Source organism: Zosterops lateralis, assembly GCF_965231275.1.
Source record: "Zosterops lateralis genome assembly, chromosome: 3".
NCBI lineage: Eukaryota > Metazoa > Chordata > Aves > Passeriformes > Zosteropidae > Zosterops > Zosterops lateralis.
The window spans coordinates 26789068-26807300 of record NC_139764.1 but is presented as its reverse complement, the minus strand read 5'-3'; the positions used below and the strand labels follow the sequence as shown (position 1 = coordinate 26807300).

The 18233-nt window shown below is 35.3% G+C and overlaps 1 protein-coding gene across 2 annotated transcripts in view; it reads left to right on the top strand.

Annotated features, from left to right (window-relative positions):
* Window positions 1-18233, top strand: part of BTBD9 (BTB domain containing 9) — a 106263-nt gene that overhangs the window by 70603 nt on the left and 17427 nt on the right. For both annotated transcript variants that reach the window (XM_083856379.1, XM_083856378.1), the window contains exons 9-10: window positions 5574-5763; window positions 13003-13110. In XM_083856379.1, the coding sequence (XP_083712505.1) occupies window positions 5574-5763; window positions 13003-13110 (298 nt within the window). The remainder of the gene's footprint in view (window positions 1-5573; window positions 5764-13002; window positions 13111-18233) is intronic.

Here is an 18233-nt window from a genome sequence, read left to right as displayed (position 1 = left end):
TTAGACTTGACTGAGTAGAGAAACTTTAATCTTAAACCTTGAAAAGCAGTTCATTGGGTTCATTGCTTATCCCATAGGATATTAAATTCAGTATTAAATTAAGTTAGAACAAACACAGCTGCTGTTTCTCTACCCTGTTTTATTAAAAAAATGAAATATTGGTCAGCCCTCGAAGGCCATAAAGTCCTTTCAAAAAAACTACGTGACCTCTATTTCTACCAAAACAATGCTGAAGATAATATGCGATGACTTTGTCATTTGAAAACTCATTCCAAAGAAATGAGGCCTCTGAGGTATTTGGTTAGAGATGTTATGTGGAGCTTTGAGTAATTATTTATTTATTTTTTGTGAAAGATACTCAACTTGATCAGAGAGCTGTATATGTGAAGAGCATAATTTATCAGATCTATTACTACTGATATATAGTGGCTATGTAATGGCTGTCACTGTACAGTGAAGATTAGAAGGCTGGTAAACAAATAATAAAAATGAAGTGCTATTTCATGGTAACAACGATTTTATGTTGTTTTGGTTTTGTGTACCAGGTTTTAATGAAAAATTACTAACTTGACATATTATGATTAAAAGTGAATATGGAGAACAATTTATGCAGTCACTTTGTACGATACTGGATGTGGTACTGACATGTCCCAATGGTAGCTGAGTAGCAGTTTTGAAGCAAATGCAGCAAAAAATGCTCTTTATAGCACTGTCTGGTGTTTTTAAGTGTTGGTTTACATTTTGTTGTCTTGTGAAATGAGGTGACAGAAAGGAGTGTAATCATATGAAAATATTTCCCTAACGCAGATGTTAGGGTTGAGATGTATTTTTCTTTTTGGCATAGTATTATCTCTAAATGTGTAAGTTAACAGTTTTTCATATTAAATTCATGATATTAACATAACTCTTTCATTTAACAAGGCTGCAAATATTCTTTAATCTCACATAGTGCTTGTTTATAATGAACTAGTGCTTATGAAATTTTGAATGATCATTAGCCATTTAATCTAGAATCCAAAACAAAAGAATATTTTCACGAGTAAGAAACATACTCCTTTGGAAGCAGTACCTGGTGTCATCAACGTATTGTAGAATGTTCTAATCTGCCCAGTGGCAAGAAGTTACAACAGCAGTTAAAGGATTGCTTCTGTGCAAGGCCTCCTTAGGTTTCTGGGAAGTTTTTCCCTCCTTGATAGAAGAAAAAATTCCTCTTTTCTGCCTCAATGGAAAAAAGTGTGATAACTTCAGTTCCCTTCAGTGCTGAGGGGCAGTCAAGGATTACATTGGCTTTACCAACCTTCTGTCTCATTTTGAACCTGGTGAAAGTCATTGGGAGTGCAATGCGGATGGCTTTTCCATGAAGCAGTGTTGGTCTGTAGTCTGTCAGACTATCTGTCTATGAGACTGTTTTGTAACTTGTACATTACACATGAAAGAGAGAACAGTGAATAATGACTGAAGAGGAGAAGATAGATGTAAAACACTGGAATGTCCTTGGTCACCCTCTAGGGAATGCTGTTCAGTTCTTAGGAATCATCATGAACCTTCATTTGTGTGCTGTTCAATGCCTTAGGAGAACTTGTTTTAAAAGGGATAAAATGATACAAATAAATATTCACTTGTCTTTTACTCTGGCAGTTATTTAGAAAAAAAAGAAAAAGAACAAACAAAATTGAATGTGGAACAGGGAGAAACCAGTCATATCAGCTTCCTAGAGTGTGATTCAGCTTTGTAAAAAATTGTTTTGTCTCTCCCCAAGGAAGCAGTGAGAGATCCTGTTTTTTGTCTAGTTTAATGTTGACTCCACACAAAGCCATCATTTTTTTTTCTCTTTTAAAAAGGTTTACATTCTTCCAAAATAATGCAGGCTTACCCAGCAGTGTAAGTCAGCTCTGCTGCAGCCGTAGCTTTAGGAAATTATGAAAAGTTGAAGACAATCTATATACTGCAGGGATTTTCTTTCTTCAAGAAAGGACAGCCACATGGTCGATTTTGAAGAGAGATCTGTTCATATGGTCTCAGTTCTTTTTTTTTATCCTTTTCTGTCTTTTTCCAGTGCTACAAGGAGGAATGCACACTTCCTAAAACGACTGATATTTCTAAAATCCTTCTGCAGACATAATTTTTAATGAAAGAGCCCTGTAGCAGCCAATTAGTTGGCAAAAGTATGGCCAATTCTAGTGACTTGAATGGTTTTGTTCTAATTTATTGGATTAGGAATCATGAGCTGTAGCAAGTATCAAGTGAAAAATCAGCCTTCTCTGAAGTCTTTCTAATACAATTTCTGACAGTTGGATAAAAACATGTATTAGTGAGGTTTTCTTTTCCAGCTAAATATGGCTTGCAGAAAGCTTTTCACTGAAACAGGTGAGAATACTGTTGATACTTTTTTGAAGTTGATTTTTTTGAGCTCTTGATTTCTTTGAATAATTTGATTGAAGATTCAGATTGAATGTAGACATTTCATCAGCAAGTTTCAACTCAAGAAAATAGAAAGATTATGCGGAATGAAAGACAGGACATGTGGCTGTACTTTTAATTAACTGAAAAGTCTGTAGATTTCATATTTTTTCTACCATGTAGCAAATACACAACGGCTAAATCATATATTGAATAAAGATTAGACTTAACACATCTTTTGGCATGTGGGAAATGAGAGCAAAATGCCTAATACCCTTTTAATTCTTTAATACAGTATGATCAAACTCTGAAATAATCCTTGCATCCTTAATTCTCTTCTTCTTTAGTCTCAGCTTTCTGTTTTCCAACCACCCAGGAAGGAAACTTTTGTCAGCCTAGTAGATGTTCAAGGAGAGAAGGAATGCAATTTTATAGTGAAAAATTGAGTGATTGGAAGCTGAACATTTAACAGATGTAATCCTGAGAGCAAAATCACTCCTTCATACTAGCTAAAACAAAAATTTATTTCTTCTAGTGTAACTTCTTGTTTGTAATTTGTTCACAACGCTAATTCTGTGTCTTAAGAGAACTTACTAAAAAGAGCAGTTCTGTTGTAGTGATGACACATAAGGAGAGAACTTTTGACTATTGCCTAGAGTGCAGTATAAATATATTCAACAGTCCATAATGCTTTAAATTGCTTCTCTCCTATAAAATAAGCCCATGTAGTAGATCTACTGTCTCCCTGTATGTTTATTTTAGTAATTTATTTAAGGTTTGTTAATGGCTGATTCTGTGAATCAGTACAAACACCCACTTTGTTCTGTTCCTTCCTGTGTTGCAAAAAGTTATTTGAGGATTTTCTTTCATTTCCCCAGCCAGCCTCATTGTAGTGAATTCACAGTGGAGGGACAGAAAGCAAAAGCTGACCTGTCCAGAATGAGAGATTAAAGCAAGTAGTCTGCTCTCAGATAGGGAAGCCACTTGGCAGTTACAGCATGCACCTTTTTTTCAGAATGCTTCAGTGAAAAAAAAATTTTGGGAAAAAAAAATTCTTATGAAAAATCAAGTATACTAAAAAGACAAAGTAAGAGAAACAAGCTTAAGGAGTGATAAATACAGCTGAGGCTACAACACACTTTGGGTGCATTTTTATTTTGGAAGATCTCTAAAGACAGTTGTATAACATATCTGTCTTATCTTTAAATATAGTCAGTATAGATGACCCTTAGGCCATGTCTTGAAAATTGCAATCCTTTATAAAAATACTATTGCTAGAATTAAATATACTGCCAGTTCTACATCGCTTCATACTGCAGCATAAGACAAGAAGACAAGAAAGTAAGTTTTAATAAATGTTTGCTCCCACTGTCCTGTAACCTCAATCATCTTTTCCTTTTGTTTGCTTACAGAATGTGTTTGCTTTGCTAACACGTCTTTTCGGTTCCATGAAAGCAAATCAGACTTTTCAACCCAAAACTGTTGCATGAACAGTAGGAAAAAAAACCCCACCAATTTTTGTATTTGTAATTGTCTCTTTTCTCTGACAATATTGGTTACTCTAAGAGCTGGATAGCTGTTAGATTAAAAAAAAATAATAATAGAAACAAGTCTGTTGGTTTTGACAGTTTGTATTTGTAAATAAATGTCCTGAATTGAAGCAGAAATTCTAATGGGAAAAAGGAAGACAACCAAAAGACTTGAAAATACAGCACGGAGCAGAGTCCCCACCAGATGGTACTTTTAATAAATTTATCAAGCGTATATAAAATATGATAATGAACATTCAAAATAGGGAGTGGCAGACCCCCTAGAGAAAAGGAACAGGATGACACATTCTGCGCACTTCAATTAGTCAGAGTCGCTTTCTAATTAGCTGTTGTAAGGAAGACCACAGAATTATATTAAAAACACACCAAGACAGTTTCTGTACAGTTTTTAAGGACTTTTTTACTAATCAGGGTAACATCTTCTTACCCATCTTCTCCCATCTTTTTAGGAGGGTCGTGGGTTAGTGCAGAAATCTAAACGTGGGAAGGAGCAGGATGATGCTCAGAGGGCACAGAAGCAAAACATTGCATGAACTGAGCTGCACTGCATTCACTTAATTACTTAGATAGGAGTGTGTCTGGAATATGCCATGGAGCCTCAACATGGGCATTGATTTTGACTCTTTTACTCCTTTTTTTTTTTTACCAAGATTGCAATATCTTCCTCTTCCTATTGAAAAAAAAAAAAAAAAAGGCTCTATGTAGAAATTACTTTAAAGCCTATATAAAATGAATACACAAATAAGTTCCCTTACTCCCAGGGAGGAGAGGAAGAAAAGGAAGTCAAGTAATTTAATTCAATGCCAGTACTCTTAGTTTGCATTGTTAGCCTTTGCTTTATTCAGATTGTTCCCAGTGAACTACTTCTAATGTCTAACACCTGTTCTCCTATGAGAATCTGGGAATTGTTTAGTACCTCTTTTCAGTAACAGGGGAATCCGGAGATTTCAAGAATATTAAAGTGGAGGTTTTAGTAATGTTTTATGAGCAGACAGTGATGATAGTACATTCGATAATGCAGTGGCTTTTCCAGAACTGGTCGCTTTATCATTGTCTTGGATTACTACTTGGCAATGAGGTTGCAGTTTGTTCCTGTGTTCTTTAAGATGTTAAAGGTTGATTGGTGGCTTTCTAGAGATTATGCTTCTGATACCAGGAGCACAGTGAAATCACAGAATCACAGCTCTTCATGGAAAATTCTCTGTTTTTTGCATGCTGAAGACTCATACAGTTAACTCTGAAAGTTCTCATAGCTATATTTTCAGATATTGTATTAGAGGGAGATTTTATCATGAAAACAGGAAGAAATTATTTTAAAATTTCTAAAGTTTTTGCTGGATGAGGTATTTTTTCCCAATTGTGTTAAAAGAGTGCTTTCATATCACCAATACTGAAATCCATCTGTTAATTTACCAAGTTATTCTGGAATCAGTGCTATAAAAACTATCTGTACCACTTGTTCATCACTTGTTCATAGTTCGTGTTATGTGAGTTAAATTTCCTTCTGTTGATCATATTTTCTGTCTTTTTTTTTTTACCAGTTCTTCTCCAGAAATAAAGACCATTGGCATCTGAACTGTTTTCTGACTGTATGTCTGTCATCTTCGTGTTTTTAATTCACAGTTCCCACTGAAAATGTTGCAACAATTGCAGACTGTGCCAGTGTGATTGAGGGTGTGAGTCGCAGTCGCAATGCCTTATTGAATGGAGACACAAAAAACTATGATTGGGATTCTGGATACACGTGCCACCAGCTTGGGAGCGGAGCTATTGTAGTGCAGCTGGCACAGCCCTACATGATTGGATCAATACGGTAAGAGGATTTATTTTTTTCTAAATTAGGGGCCACAGTGAAATTTTTGCTGAGCAGTTATTTTCTTCAGAATGTATGACATTTGGAAATGACATTAATTAGGGGGCTAGTTCAGTAGTTGTCATTTGGCTTCTTTCTTCAGTGTAACAGGCATGTTAAAAATTAAATGTGTGAATTATATGTCAAGACACACAAGTGCAATTCCAGAAAATATTACTTTTCAGAGGCGTAATAGTAATAGCAGTCAAATTATAAGATTAAAGTTATATACTTATTTTAAAATAGAATTTAATTGCAGTCTCACTTATGTTAAATAGGTGCAGTTACTCTTATCCACTTCATTCTGAAAACAATTTTCTTGAAGAAAATCATCATGTCAAGTCAGCCAGGCTTCCTTTTTGCTATACAGTTAGTGCTAGTTCTTCCTTAAACATGGAGGGTGCAAAAAAGATACAGCAACCTGAACATTGATTTACAAGGCTGGATTAATGAATGTGTTTAGATTTGGGTGGAAGTTCATTGGGCTGTTTCTACTGTAAATGTGTGTATACATATGAATATCAAAATTTTGGATGATGTAGGGACTTAGGAAATAGATAGGAGAGCAGGATTTTTCACAGGTGAAAAGAAGAATATTCTTGCCAACTTCAGATTCCCTGACTATAAATGTTTAGAGTGTTAGTTTCATAAAATCAGGCATACAGTACCTTGTCTTAATGGCATCATGGTCTTTGTAAATTTAGACTATGTAGTCAGGGACTTAATTTGTATGCTCTGAGACAGTGAAATAAAGATTTCTGAAGTTCAGAGTACCAGTGATCAAAGACTGAAATCCCAGGTGAGTACTTGGCTTGCAACAGAGACCATGTACATAGATTTGTATTTCTAGGAGCCTCCTGTTAAGAGCTGCCAAGTGAGACATGAAAGCTCTTTTATAACTGCCAATTTCTGTTTTGTGTGGTTTGGTTTTGGCCTATGGCATTGTCATGATGGTTGTAAAACTTTGAAGATAAAGTTTGACATTAGACATCCAGGCAAATCCCTAAGCCAACAAAAGTAGTGTTTTATGTGTATGCAAGCTGGAGATGTTATGCATAATGCAAGTCCAGCATTGTTCTCACTGTGTGAAATGAGTAAGTGTGGTTGGCAAACTCCCGCCCTCATTTGAGTTTGGTGTTAATATTCTATTAAATATTGTATCTGAAGTAGAAAACCAAGCAGGACTCGGATTTCTTTAAATAGATAAATGAAGGTGTAATTCCATCATTTTCATGACACTTTAAGCTTAAGTAGCAGTTAAGGCTTTGGCCATAAAAAAGAGCAAGAGAAGAATATACTGATTGAAATGCATAGTTTTTCAGTTTCTCTGTCTTCCTATCTTACTCTTTTCTGTTATCCTTCAATTGATGCATTGATCTTTTCCAGTTATTGAAAAAAACTGACTTTCCTATAATAAATGCTATGCTATTGTTTGTTCTGGTGCAGCAGATTTTTAATAAGTTTCTTTATTAAATAGTGTGTTAGGTGAAATAAATTTTTGGTTGCCAGGAAATGATAACTATGTAATCAGCAAGTGTGTCAAGCAAATTAAAATAAAAATCTCAAACCTTACATAATTCAAAATTCATAGGCATTTAGTGATTTATGTGGTATTGAATTATACAGGTACAGGTTCAGAATCTCATCTTTCTTTGTCAGTTTTCCTGCATCTATAGTACAAACAAGATTAATAGCTTATTTAACAAAAATAACAATAAAAAGCATCATAGTCTGGGGTATCTTCTGGCAGAGGAGACTACCTGCATTGTCTAGAGACAGAAATGTTAGCAGCATGTCATTTTTCCTTTTTTGTGTACTGCCTAGAAGAGCTTTGGGTTGCAGCCTTGTCTATTGCAGGAGATGGGCAGCCAAGGGAAGCTGCCCCTTGGAGTGGGGAAGTGAAGTTTTGCTCTGCGGCATCTACAGCTTTGGCAAGGGTCTGGACAAGTTCTATATTAAGCAGTGCTAAAGATAGTGACAATGGTCTCTTTATTCAGCATCAGGAAGTCTATGTTTGGTACAGAAATCCAATCATATATAGATGACAAACATAGATGACAGTAAAAAGTCTTAGTATTTAGTATTAATAGAAGCAAGACAATTTTTTGGTTAACAGAATGTCTGCCACAACTGACCGAACGGTATTCACTGCCTGTTTTCCTGCTATTTGCTTGTTTGAAAACTCCCTTGATCTCATGCTCCCACCTAATAAAAAAAAATCTAGGAGCATTTGCTTTAGGCTGGCAGTACACCATGACTACAGAATGACATGAATTCTGCTGCCCTGAGAAACTGAGTCATTTTACCCATGGGTTTGGATTTTAAGTGAATAATTAGGAATTAAAGTATGTATCTTTTTAGTTCAAAAACACAAATGTGCCATTGAATATATTTATTTCAGAGAGGGTAAATATATAAACCTTTGAAAAAAGGTAGTAACTGCTTTTAGTCTATAGAAATGGGAATATCACTGGAGAGAGCCTCCAGGACATATGTTACCATGGCAACTAAATTCTGAGTATGAAAAAAACAGAAGAACTATTGGTGTTCAAATATGCCTTAGAAATGCAGAGAGTTGAATGTTTCAGGAATATATATTGTATGCATGCTTTCTGCCAAAGTCATTCCAATGTCCAAGAATCTTAGCACCCTTCAGGCTGGAAGGGACTTGAGGGAAAAGACATGTAGCGTCAGGTTGTTTCTCAAAGGAGGGTCAGTTATGAAAAAAACCCATCCCAATCAAGGGTTTATGCACTCAGATCTTGAAAATTTCCAGGTCAGGAAATTCCACAACTTCACTGGGTAGCCTGCCATAACCTGTCCTCAGATATTGACAAGTGCTGTTAGGTTCCTCCCCAACCCCAAGCCTCCTTAGGCTAAACAAGTCAGGCTCTCCAGTCTCTTGCACAGGGTGTGTGCTTTAACCTCATGAACACTTTGATGGTCCTCTGCTGGAATTGCTGAGATGTGTCAATGTTCTATTTGGATCCAAAAAAGGATTCAGTATGCCAGGCATGATCTAACAAGTACAGAATAATAATCTCTTTCCATTGTTTTGCTGGCTCAGTTCCTGTTACTCTGGCTCCATATGTTTCTAGCCTTCATTTCTGGGAAGGCACACATGCAACTAATGACACCTGTTTAATTTGACTCAGGGATTCCATGGGAGACCACGCTGAAAGTTTGTAAATATTGAGTATTTCTTCATGTATTTGTATATAAATTCGGAGCTCTTGACTTCCACATCCAAATTTACTCAGAAATTCTGAAGGTGATCTAATGACAATCACAGCTCAATACTATTTTCTAATAGAGAAGACATGGAAAACATGGAGATTTCAACCCATCCCCTTCAATCCAAATTATTCTATGATCCTCTACTGTTTTGGGGTTTTTTTCAACAATTGTTACTAAATTTGGTCTTTTAGATTATGAAATTTTAATTTAAGAGTTTTATTCTTTTATTAGTTCTCAGAACAGCTTGCAAGATACTTGGAACAGTTAACAGAGTAAATGTTAGTTTAGATGTTTTTCCACATAGCTGCCTGTGTGGACACAAAATACCTTTCTCCATTTAGTCCCTGAAAAGGCCCATATTAGTGACAGAAAAACTGTTGTTTTAATTAGGCACAGAAAGAGAGCAACTGGTGTGTGTAACATAGTAAACATAATTTAATTTTTAAATTACTAAAATGTGAATATTGCAGCAGCTGCCATACCACAATAACTTTCTGTCTAATTCTCCATGCATTTATCTGGAATAGAAATACAGTACTGTTATGCTACAGTCTTTGGCTGGTTTTTTCCTATAAATTAAAAAAAAAAAAGGGATTTGTTAGAGTGTATGTGGTAGAGATGGAATTCTATGCCATAGTGATTTTCATGTTGAACACATAGAAATACTTCTTGTCTTTAGAAAAGTACATGAACTGCTTATCCAACTTTAATATTTTTGAAGACTTTAATGCTAGTATAAAAATGATCGCTTTTCATATTCAGAATAGCCCTTAAATTAACAAACAGTATCAGTGAACTTGATTGGGTTTTCTGTTTGCTTATACCATCATCATATACATCTCTTATGCTTTCTGATTTTCCATACCACTTCCACTTAAGAAGCTTTTCTTTCTTTGCTGCTCATTTTCTGTGCTTGCCTGACTCGAGAATAAAATTACTCAGAATGAACGATCATAGGAACACTTAGAAAATATGCAGAAATTTTGTCTCCTTTGTCACATCTTTGTAGGAAAAAAGACTGGTTTCTTGCAGGGTAACTACTGAAACGTAAATATCTGCAGAAAATTGAAGGGGTTTAAACACAACCAGAGGCAAAAATGCAGCAACAGTTGTATTAAAAACCTCTTCCCATGTGGAAGGGTTTATTTCTTTTTCTTTTTCTCTCTTATTCAAGATGTGTCACTACCTCATGTTTTAATTTCTGTCTTTTGGGTTTCTACAAGTATGCAAGTGGTTTATGAACACGGCACTGTCACATACTTATCTGTATGTTCTCTGTAGTGACTTCCAGTACTCAGGAAGCAGGTGTCATCCTGTCAGGTGCACAACTAATATTGTTTGGTATTCTGCTAACACCTTGAGTATATGTAGTTATACAGCAGTCTGAACTAAACAGTGACAATCTTTTTTACAGAAATCTAAAAATAAAAAGTAAGAACAGACAGCAAGAAATGTTTTTTAGAAACACAGGGCAGCACATGACATTTAGGGACATACTGTTTAAGAAAGTACTGCAGCTTTTTTTTTTTTTTTTTTTTTTTTTTTTTTTTTTGTTTAGCAGGTAGCCAATATAATAATTTTCCTATTCCTAAAATGTGAAGTTTTATTCATATTTGAAAAGCTTTTTTTATAAAGTGAGGCATTATGAACATGTGATGTAAACAGCAATGTCATATTAAATGATTCACAGACTTAGACTTCAGATACCCAAAAAAGAAAAACGTTTAAATCTCAAAGTGTTGCAGGGTGTAAGCTGGATAAATCTTCACTCGATTTTTCTTTCTCAGTCCTGAGGGCAAGATACACTAATGAGCTAATTTAGCTTTTTATTTCAATATGGAAAGTCCTAAGAACATGGGCAATTTTGTTATAAACAGATGCATTTCCAATGGGTATAGTTCTGATTTTTTAAGTGGAATATTCTCCTTCCTTTCATTTAATATTCATCTTAGCAAAACATAGCTGTGCTAAAAAAGTTCAGCATGGTAATTTGCCTGTAATGTGTTGCAAAGATTGTTGTGCCTGGCATAAGAAGTGGCCTTTAGGTTCAGTGTGCACTAGTGAATATTCTAGTTGTCACCTGGAAGTTTCACTGCTTATCCAGAAAGGCATTTCAAGCAGAGTAAATTCAAAATAAGTTCTACTGTCAGTCTACGTTCTGAGTCTCTCCTAAAAAGCTACTAGAGAATAAATAACTTATTATTTTCCTTCAGAAGTATCAAAGAAACAGAAATCTCCATTTAGCATTCATGTAAAGTCACTTTGGAAAAGATGCTGCTGACTTTAATTCACTCATTGTTTGGTTTGTAATAATTCTAAACTGTATGATTTTTAAACCTATTTAATGAGATTAGGTTGATTTGGGAGAGGGCAATTATATATTTTTGAAAGGAACAAATATGTTCTGTTAGCCTTTTGCTTTAAAACCAAGCCAGCTCTGTTTTAATTACAGTATTGTTAGTTGAAATTACAGTCACCAGTGTGTTTCTGATATTCAAACTCTTGATCATAGCTTTGAAAACATAGATCAAGGAAACAGCAATGAGTCACCATGATAAAAAGGATTCTGTTGAAAAGCATAATTAGCTATATTTTGATAGCCTTTTTGAAGGAAAACAAATATATTATTTTTTATTATTTTTCCTCTTTTTTTATCATTTAGAATATAAATATTAAATCAATTCAGGACCTGTTGATCAGTAGTAGTTACCAAATAGAGGATTGTAATCAGTAAACTTTTTTTAGGAAAATGCACTTCTTTCAATGTCTTTGGAGACCTTTCAGCTGTAGAAAAGCAGAATGGGACTAATCAGATGAAGGAGAGGTGTTGAAGTTGGGTGGTTATGTTTTGGGGTGTGGAATTTTTTTAAAGTCTGTCATGATGCCACAGACAACACTTTACTCTTTTTTTTTACTAATTTAACTCTGAATTTTTAAATTTGCAAATAGACGGTATTCATATGTGCTAAAAGACTTATGTTCAAAGTGTTTTAATTTAGCTTCTTAAAGCTGCTTTTGACAGCATATTATTTCTGATAATATTAACAAACTGAATTCATAATCTAGGGAATTTGTTTGGAATCTGCTTGGCCACTAGACCTAATTCCACTTTTAACACTCGGATTTCAAAAGCTGAAAAGAAAGGGCTGAATTAGGTTGTTTTCCTCTGTATTTGGAGGAGAGGCAGACTTGGGAGACTGCACCTCGAGTACTGTGTCCAGTTCTGGGCCAAATATCTCTTACAACAGGGAGATAATGCCCATATAAAGAAAAATAAAGAAGTTAAATTTGACAGATGTGGGTTTTGATAATACTTTTGATAATACCTGATGCTTCCCTCTGTAAGACAAGTATGAAAATTAAAGGCTATTCAATATCACCTAGTTCCCTTCCTGAAGGAACGAATGTTTGTTGGACCTATTGTCTTCCTTTTTCTTCTGCCTTTTTAGCAATTTGTTTAACAATTCATTGCCTGTTTTCCTCTTCTGATGAACCAGGACTGGGAATTCCTATTTTCTTTTTTTTAATATAGTTGTGATATATTTGCCAAAACCAAGAAAATAGAATTAAGAAGGCAGCATAATCCTTTTACTCACCTAACTCTTTTTTTTTTCTCTCCTCTCCTAAACTGACTTTTTGAAGCAGATCTTTTCATCATGTCTAAAGAAGGCAGTGCCACGTGGCAAATAAATTAAAAGTAATTGGACGAATGTAATAGATTAGTGTCCATAAATTGGTTATTATAAGCCTGCAAGTCTATTATTTGCCTCACAATATTAAGAATAGAGACACCGTAGTTTGAGATGGAAAAACAGTAAAGACTTGGTTGAATGTTAGAGGTACATTCCGAAAGAAACAGTTACATTTAAAAAGGATTAAATGGAGAGAATAAAAGGCTGGAAAAATTTAAAGGTTAGTTTGATGCTTGTTTAACTTACCACTCAACAACTCCTTCGTACCTAGGTTGCTACTTTGGGACTGTGATGATCGGAGCTACAGCTACTACATTGAGGTTTCAACAAATCAGCAGCAGTGGACCATGGTGGTGGATCGCACAAAAATTTCCTGCAAGTGAGTTTAGTTTTTTTCCACTCATTGGCACAAATCAAGAACTGGAAATGGGTTTTTGGTAGATTTTTTCTTCACTACTTACATAGGTTACTGTGAAAAGAATGATCATTGCATAACTTGTAGATTAATGCAAGACTTTCAAACCAGAATGAATTTCTTAAGATCGGTACTGGATCTTCAGACAATCAGTTGGATTCTTCATTCATAAAAAGTCTGCCTACCATACCCTTGGTTTTACAATGACTAGAAGTTAAACTGTGTTTTTCTGAAGGTAACATGTTTATGGTGACCCCTGGTGTCAAACCACCCTGCCTGAGAAATGTGGTACGAGAGAGAAAAGAGCATACTTGGTAAAGGATTTTGCTAATCAAATGTCTTTCTCCCTTATCAAAAGGCATAAATGTAGTGTATGCCATCTGAAGAGAGTGGGGAGAGTGAAGATAGGAACCAAACCATAATAGACCACACACTTGCCAAAGCTTGACCTGATCTCTGTTCAAAAGCAGAGTAGCTGACTTTTGCACCTAACACTCTGCTTTTGAAAAGCACCTTTCCAGAGAAAAAGAGTGCTCCTTAAGCAGAGATTAAAAAGAGAGAAAAACTTACATTTTCATTTGAATACTTAAATCGGGAGAAATCAGGTATGATGCTCTCCACATGTATACTCTCCATTGCCTTTACTGCAGTTTCTGCTGATAAAATCCATTCCTCAACTATGGAAGAATAATTTAGTGCTAAAGACTCTTCTTAAACCATGTGATGATGGTTCTAATTCCTAGCAAAGAATGACCTAGATAGTGGTTGTGGGACTGAAATGACAGTCTGCAAATTTATGTATTACATATCCAGAAGCCAGGTATGCTCAGCATTCAGTGAATGTTGATGGGATGCGATTTCCTGATTAAGCCCTGGGGTAGCTCAGAATTATAAAAATCTTACGTCTTTCATTTTTCCTGAGTCAGTTTTCCATAAGATTTGCTTGCTTTCTTTGGACAAAATTCAAGTCATCAGCTTATATGGGGTCAGTCCCCACCCATCTTGTATTTGTGCCAACCAAAAAAAAATTGATTTTACAAATTCAGAGGCATTCTGAATTCTCAGTTTGTCACATCAAGCAAGAGAGTTACTTGGTCCTTTGTAGCAGCACTGCTGACACACATTTTTATAAAGTATATTTCATCTCTTAACAAACAGTGTGACTGAAATGCTTTACAATGCACTCTAGACATGTTGGTGAAGGAGAACTTGACATGTCCTTTCAGTGCCTGTAAAGGGCAGGGTATTGATGAGCAAACTTGGGTTCTGCCTGCAGGTCTGGAGAATGATTAAATCTTTACTCGTTCTCAAAGACGTCTCAGCGTAATAGATAAAACTCATCTTTTTGTCTGCCTCCAGCAGTGGGAGCACTAAAAGGCTGAAACCACAAAAGGGAGAGAAAGCAATACCAGGAATCTTTGTACACATTTTCCTTTTACATTTTGATATTGAAAGCCTTCTAACAGTCAAAAGGAGCACTTGCTTAAGTATGCACAGTGCAGGTGAAATTGCTGATAGACTGCCCAGTTCAAATATCTTTTAACCATGTTCAAATCACTCTTTTTTGCCTTTTTTTGTTATTTTCAAAGCCTTAGCCTTGAGCAAATAAAGGTACATCCCTAAAGTAAAGAAAGCTGCCTTCTTTGGGTACACTTCAAAATCTTGATTCAAAACATAGATACTCTGGAAGTTCTCAAAGCTGTGACTGCAGGAACAATTTTCATGTGGATTAAAGAATTGCATTTTGCCTAACTTCTTGCCCTGACAGATGAGCAGTCAGCTGGCATAATGCCAGTCTTTATTCTTGAAGTCTACACACACAGAGTGTCCTAGCACTGTCTGTAACTATCTGCTTTAAACAGATAAAAAGACCTGGTCATGAAGCTTCCAGGGTTCACTGGCCATCAAATTTCAGGTGATTTCTTTGCATCTGATAGCATTTTTTTATGTTCAATTTATGTCTCTTGCCTTTATGATCAGAAATATAGACTGATAGAAATATAGACTTTTTCAGTCAAAGAAAGCTAAATATGTTTCATTTTATATTCAGGTATGATTTGCAGAAATGCTGTCATTACTTCAGCTCAAAAATTACTTGAATTGTAATGGCAGTTTTGATAGCTAAGTACAAGTATCATATAAAAATAAATATGTACTATATTATCTATAATACCAACATCTTTTCTCTAGTAAATATATTAAATAAATATATAAAATGCTATATAACTGCCAAATACTACAAATGTTAGGACTGGTCTGTAAAGAACAGATCATTGTAATTTTGTACAGTGTATAATTACATACAGTACTGGAACACTCATTTTTTTACTGAAATGCAGTATGATATATAAAAGCTATACTGTTAATGCTTAAAAACAGTTGAATGTAGAATGGAAGAGACATCATCATTCAGTGGCTTATGTGCTGAATGAAGGCCCTCACTTAAAATTGTTGTGTAAGCTTTCAATATGGTGGTAGAGACTTCTAAATGAAGAGGGAAAAATTGAACTCTGACTGCACTGCCAGGAAAATGTGAAGAACTAACTTTTTGAGTTAGTTTCTGTAATTAAAAAAAAGAAAAAGCCCAGATTGAAAACCTGGGGAGGGTTGGCATGAAAACAAACAACTTGTTTTCACTAGATAATTTTAACAGCAACAACAAACAGAGAAGATAGAGTTGGATTTTAACCAAAATTAGCAGATGCTGGTAAAGCGGAGGTGGTACAGTTTTTCTGGTTTACTGTCATAGTGTAATGGTGAAAATGCTCCTGTTGGATGCAAAGTATTTCTTTTTTATCTGTCTGTCCTTCTTAGCATTGCATTGTTATTTTTAGTCTACCTCTGAATGCCTTCTGTTACTGATTTACAGTCTCACCAAGGAAAAGGAAGGATCAAACTGAAGTGCTTGTGCCTGGGTTTGACTCACCATCAGGTTTTGGCAGATAGTTACAATACCTACATTTGGTAATTTTCGTTAACCAGACTAGAGCATACAGGAATAGAAACAACAGTACCCTCATCTCTTTGTTCTCTGTGTTTTCAAATGTTGTGCTCCTCTCTGTTGGATGAAACAAAACAAATCTTTTGCTAATGTGGTCCAGTTTTGCAGCTATTTTTTATCTCAGCCAAATTCTATTTTTTTTAATGACTATTTGACATCTCAGCCTGAAATGAACTAGTCCTATGTTGGTATAAAAATTGTCTTCACTTAGACTTGTGTCTTTGTTTAAGGAAAATAAGAAGTAGATATGTCTTTCCATGGGACTGTGATTGCCTTCTTGACTGCAAACACCTCTCAGAGGAACAGTCAACTTTTACACGTATTCATGTCAGGGTAAATTATTGATTCTTTCTTAAAAGTGTGCTCCAAATTCCATCTTTTTCTCTTACCAATACTGGAGATGTGAGTGCAATAGAAGTGGTTGATAAGGTCTTAAGATCCTGAGCTTACCCATTCTGGCATTTGTCCTGTATTTAATATATTGCAGTATACTGAAGAAAAATAACTCATTTGCTTTCCAGTGTAGAAAATCAAAGTGGATGTAGTTAAAACATGGGAGAATTTCACAAGGATCCACATTTGAAGAGACAGAATACTTCAATGAGAAATTTTGCATTACTAGTAATATTCCCTATTAATTTTCCTGTCTTCACAGATGTGTGGGTAAGAGTTCTTTCTGTGGATAAGACTCTTTTTCCTTTGCTGTTTGTTGCTTCGCTTTCTGGCTACCTGTTCTTGCAGTGAAGTTACACTTCTGTGGAAGTCATTAGTCGGCTGTCTTGCAAGTGTTCTGTGAGGTCTCCAAATAATTTTTGCTCAATTGATGGCATAAAGGGTAGGATGAACCGTCTGTCGAACACAGACCTCAACAGACACCTTTGATAATCGGGAAGTGGCAAAAAAAACTATGAGAAAGAAAATTAAATTATGTTTAAAGAGCATGTATTGGTTTTGGCAGACTACTGAAGCATGAACTTCCCCTTTAAACTATCAGTGTGCTGCTTTAGGTTGTTTTAATGGCATTTTTAATGTAGTATTTTGTGCAAATTAATAATTCAATGCTCAAAGGCAGGAAGTGACAGGCTAGTCCTAACCTTCTCTTCTCCCAGTTTTAAAAGGCCGAAGAAAAAACTAGATGTCTGTTATCTTCACAGGAGAAGCTTGTGTACCTTCCCTAAGTGAGAGCCAATTAATGCATACTGGTTGTGTAATTGACAATTTTCACATGCTCTGTGGAGGCATTTTTTTTTTTTTCCCACAATAAGCTGTTTTTCTCTACACAGTATGACAGTAATGAAAAACAGTCATGTTCCTTTCTATTTTTAAAAACATTTATGATAAGTGGACTTGAGTGTGTTAGTGTCAAACAATGGAGACTTGCCCTTGTTAAGAGAATTTGCTGACAGAGTCTGAAAGTCAAATGAAAAAGAGAGGATACCAAAGGCCAGTAGAACCAGACCTCAGAGTGAATGACACTTCTGATAAAATAAACCTTGCAAAGACAAATACTAAATAGGCTATCACAGTGCTCGTCAACTCAGTATCATTCGTCAGAGTTCTCTTCTTTGTAGTTATTGTGAAATTGATCTAATCCCTTGGCAGCAAGTATAGTGTGTTCTGTCTAATACTGTGATGGAATTTGGAAGACAATGAATATTGTTTGTAGGTGGACAGTTCCAAAGCAGTTCTTACCAGCTGCCTGTATGGCTGGTTGAGAGTTTCTTGTGGCAGGCATTACTTGATTTCCAGGAGGTTTATAGCATACTGCATTATACACATATTTTTAATTATTTGTAATTCAGAATGTTCTGCAGTTATAAATGTGTAAAAGCTGCCAAACTTAATTTCACATTTCCATTGCTTATTGAGGTTTTTATTGCATAATACCTATTTCAAATTCTCAATTCTCAGTTTAGTTCCCCTCAAATCTTTTTTCTGTAATTTATGTATAAATATAATCAATACTTTCATGTGAAACAGCCTTTGGGGTGTGGATGCAAGATCGATTACCAAAATTTATTAACCATCTTCTGATCAATTTTTTTAGAATAATTTTCAACTTTGAGGTTTTTGCTGCTGTCCAGTG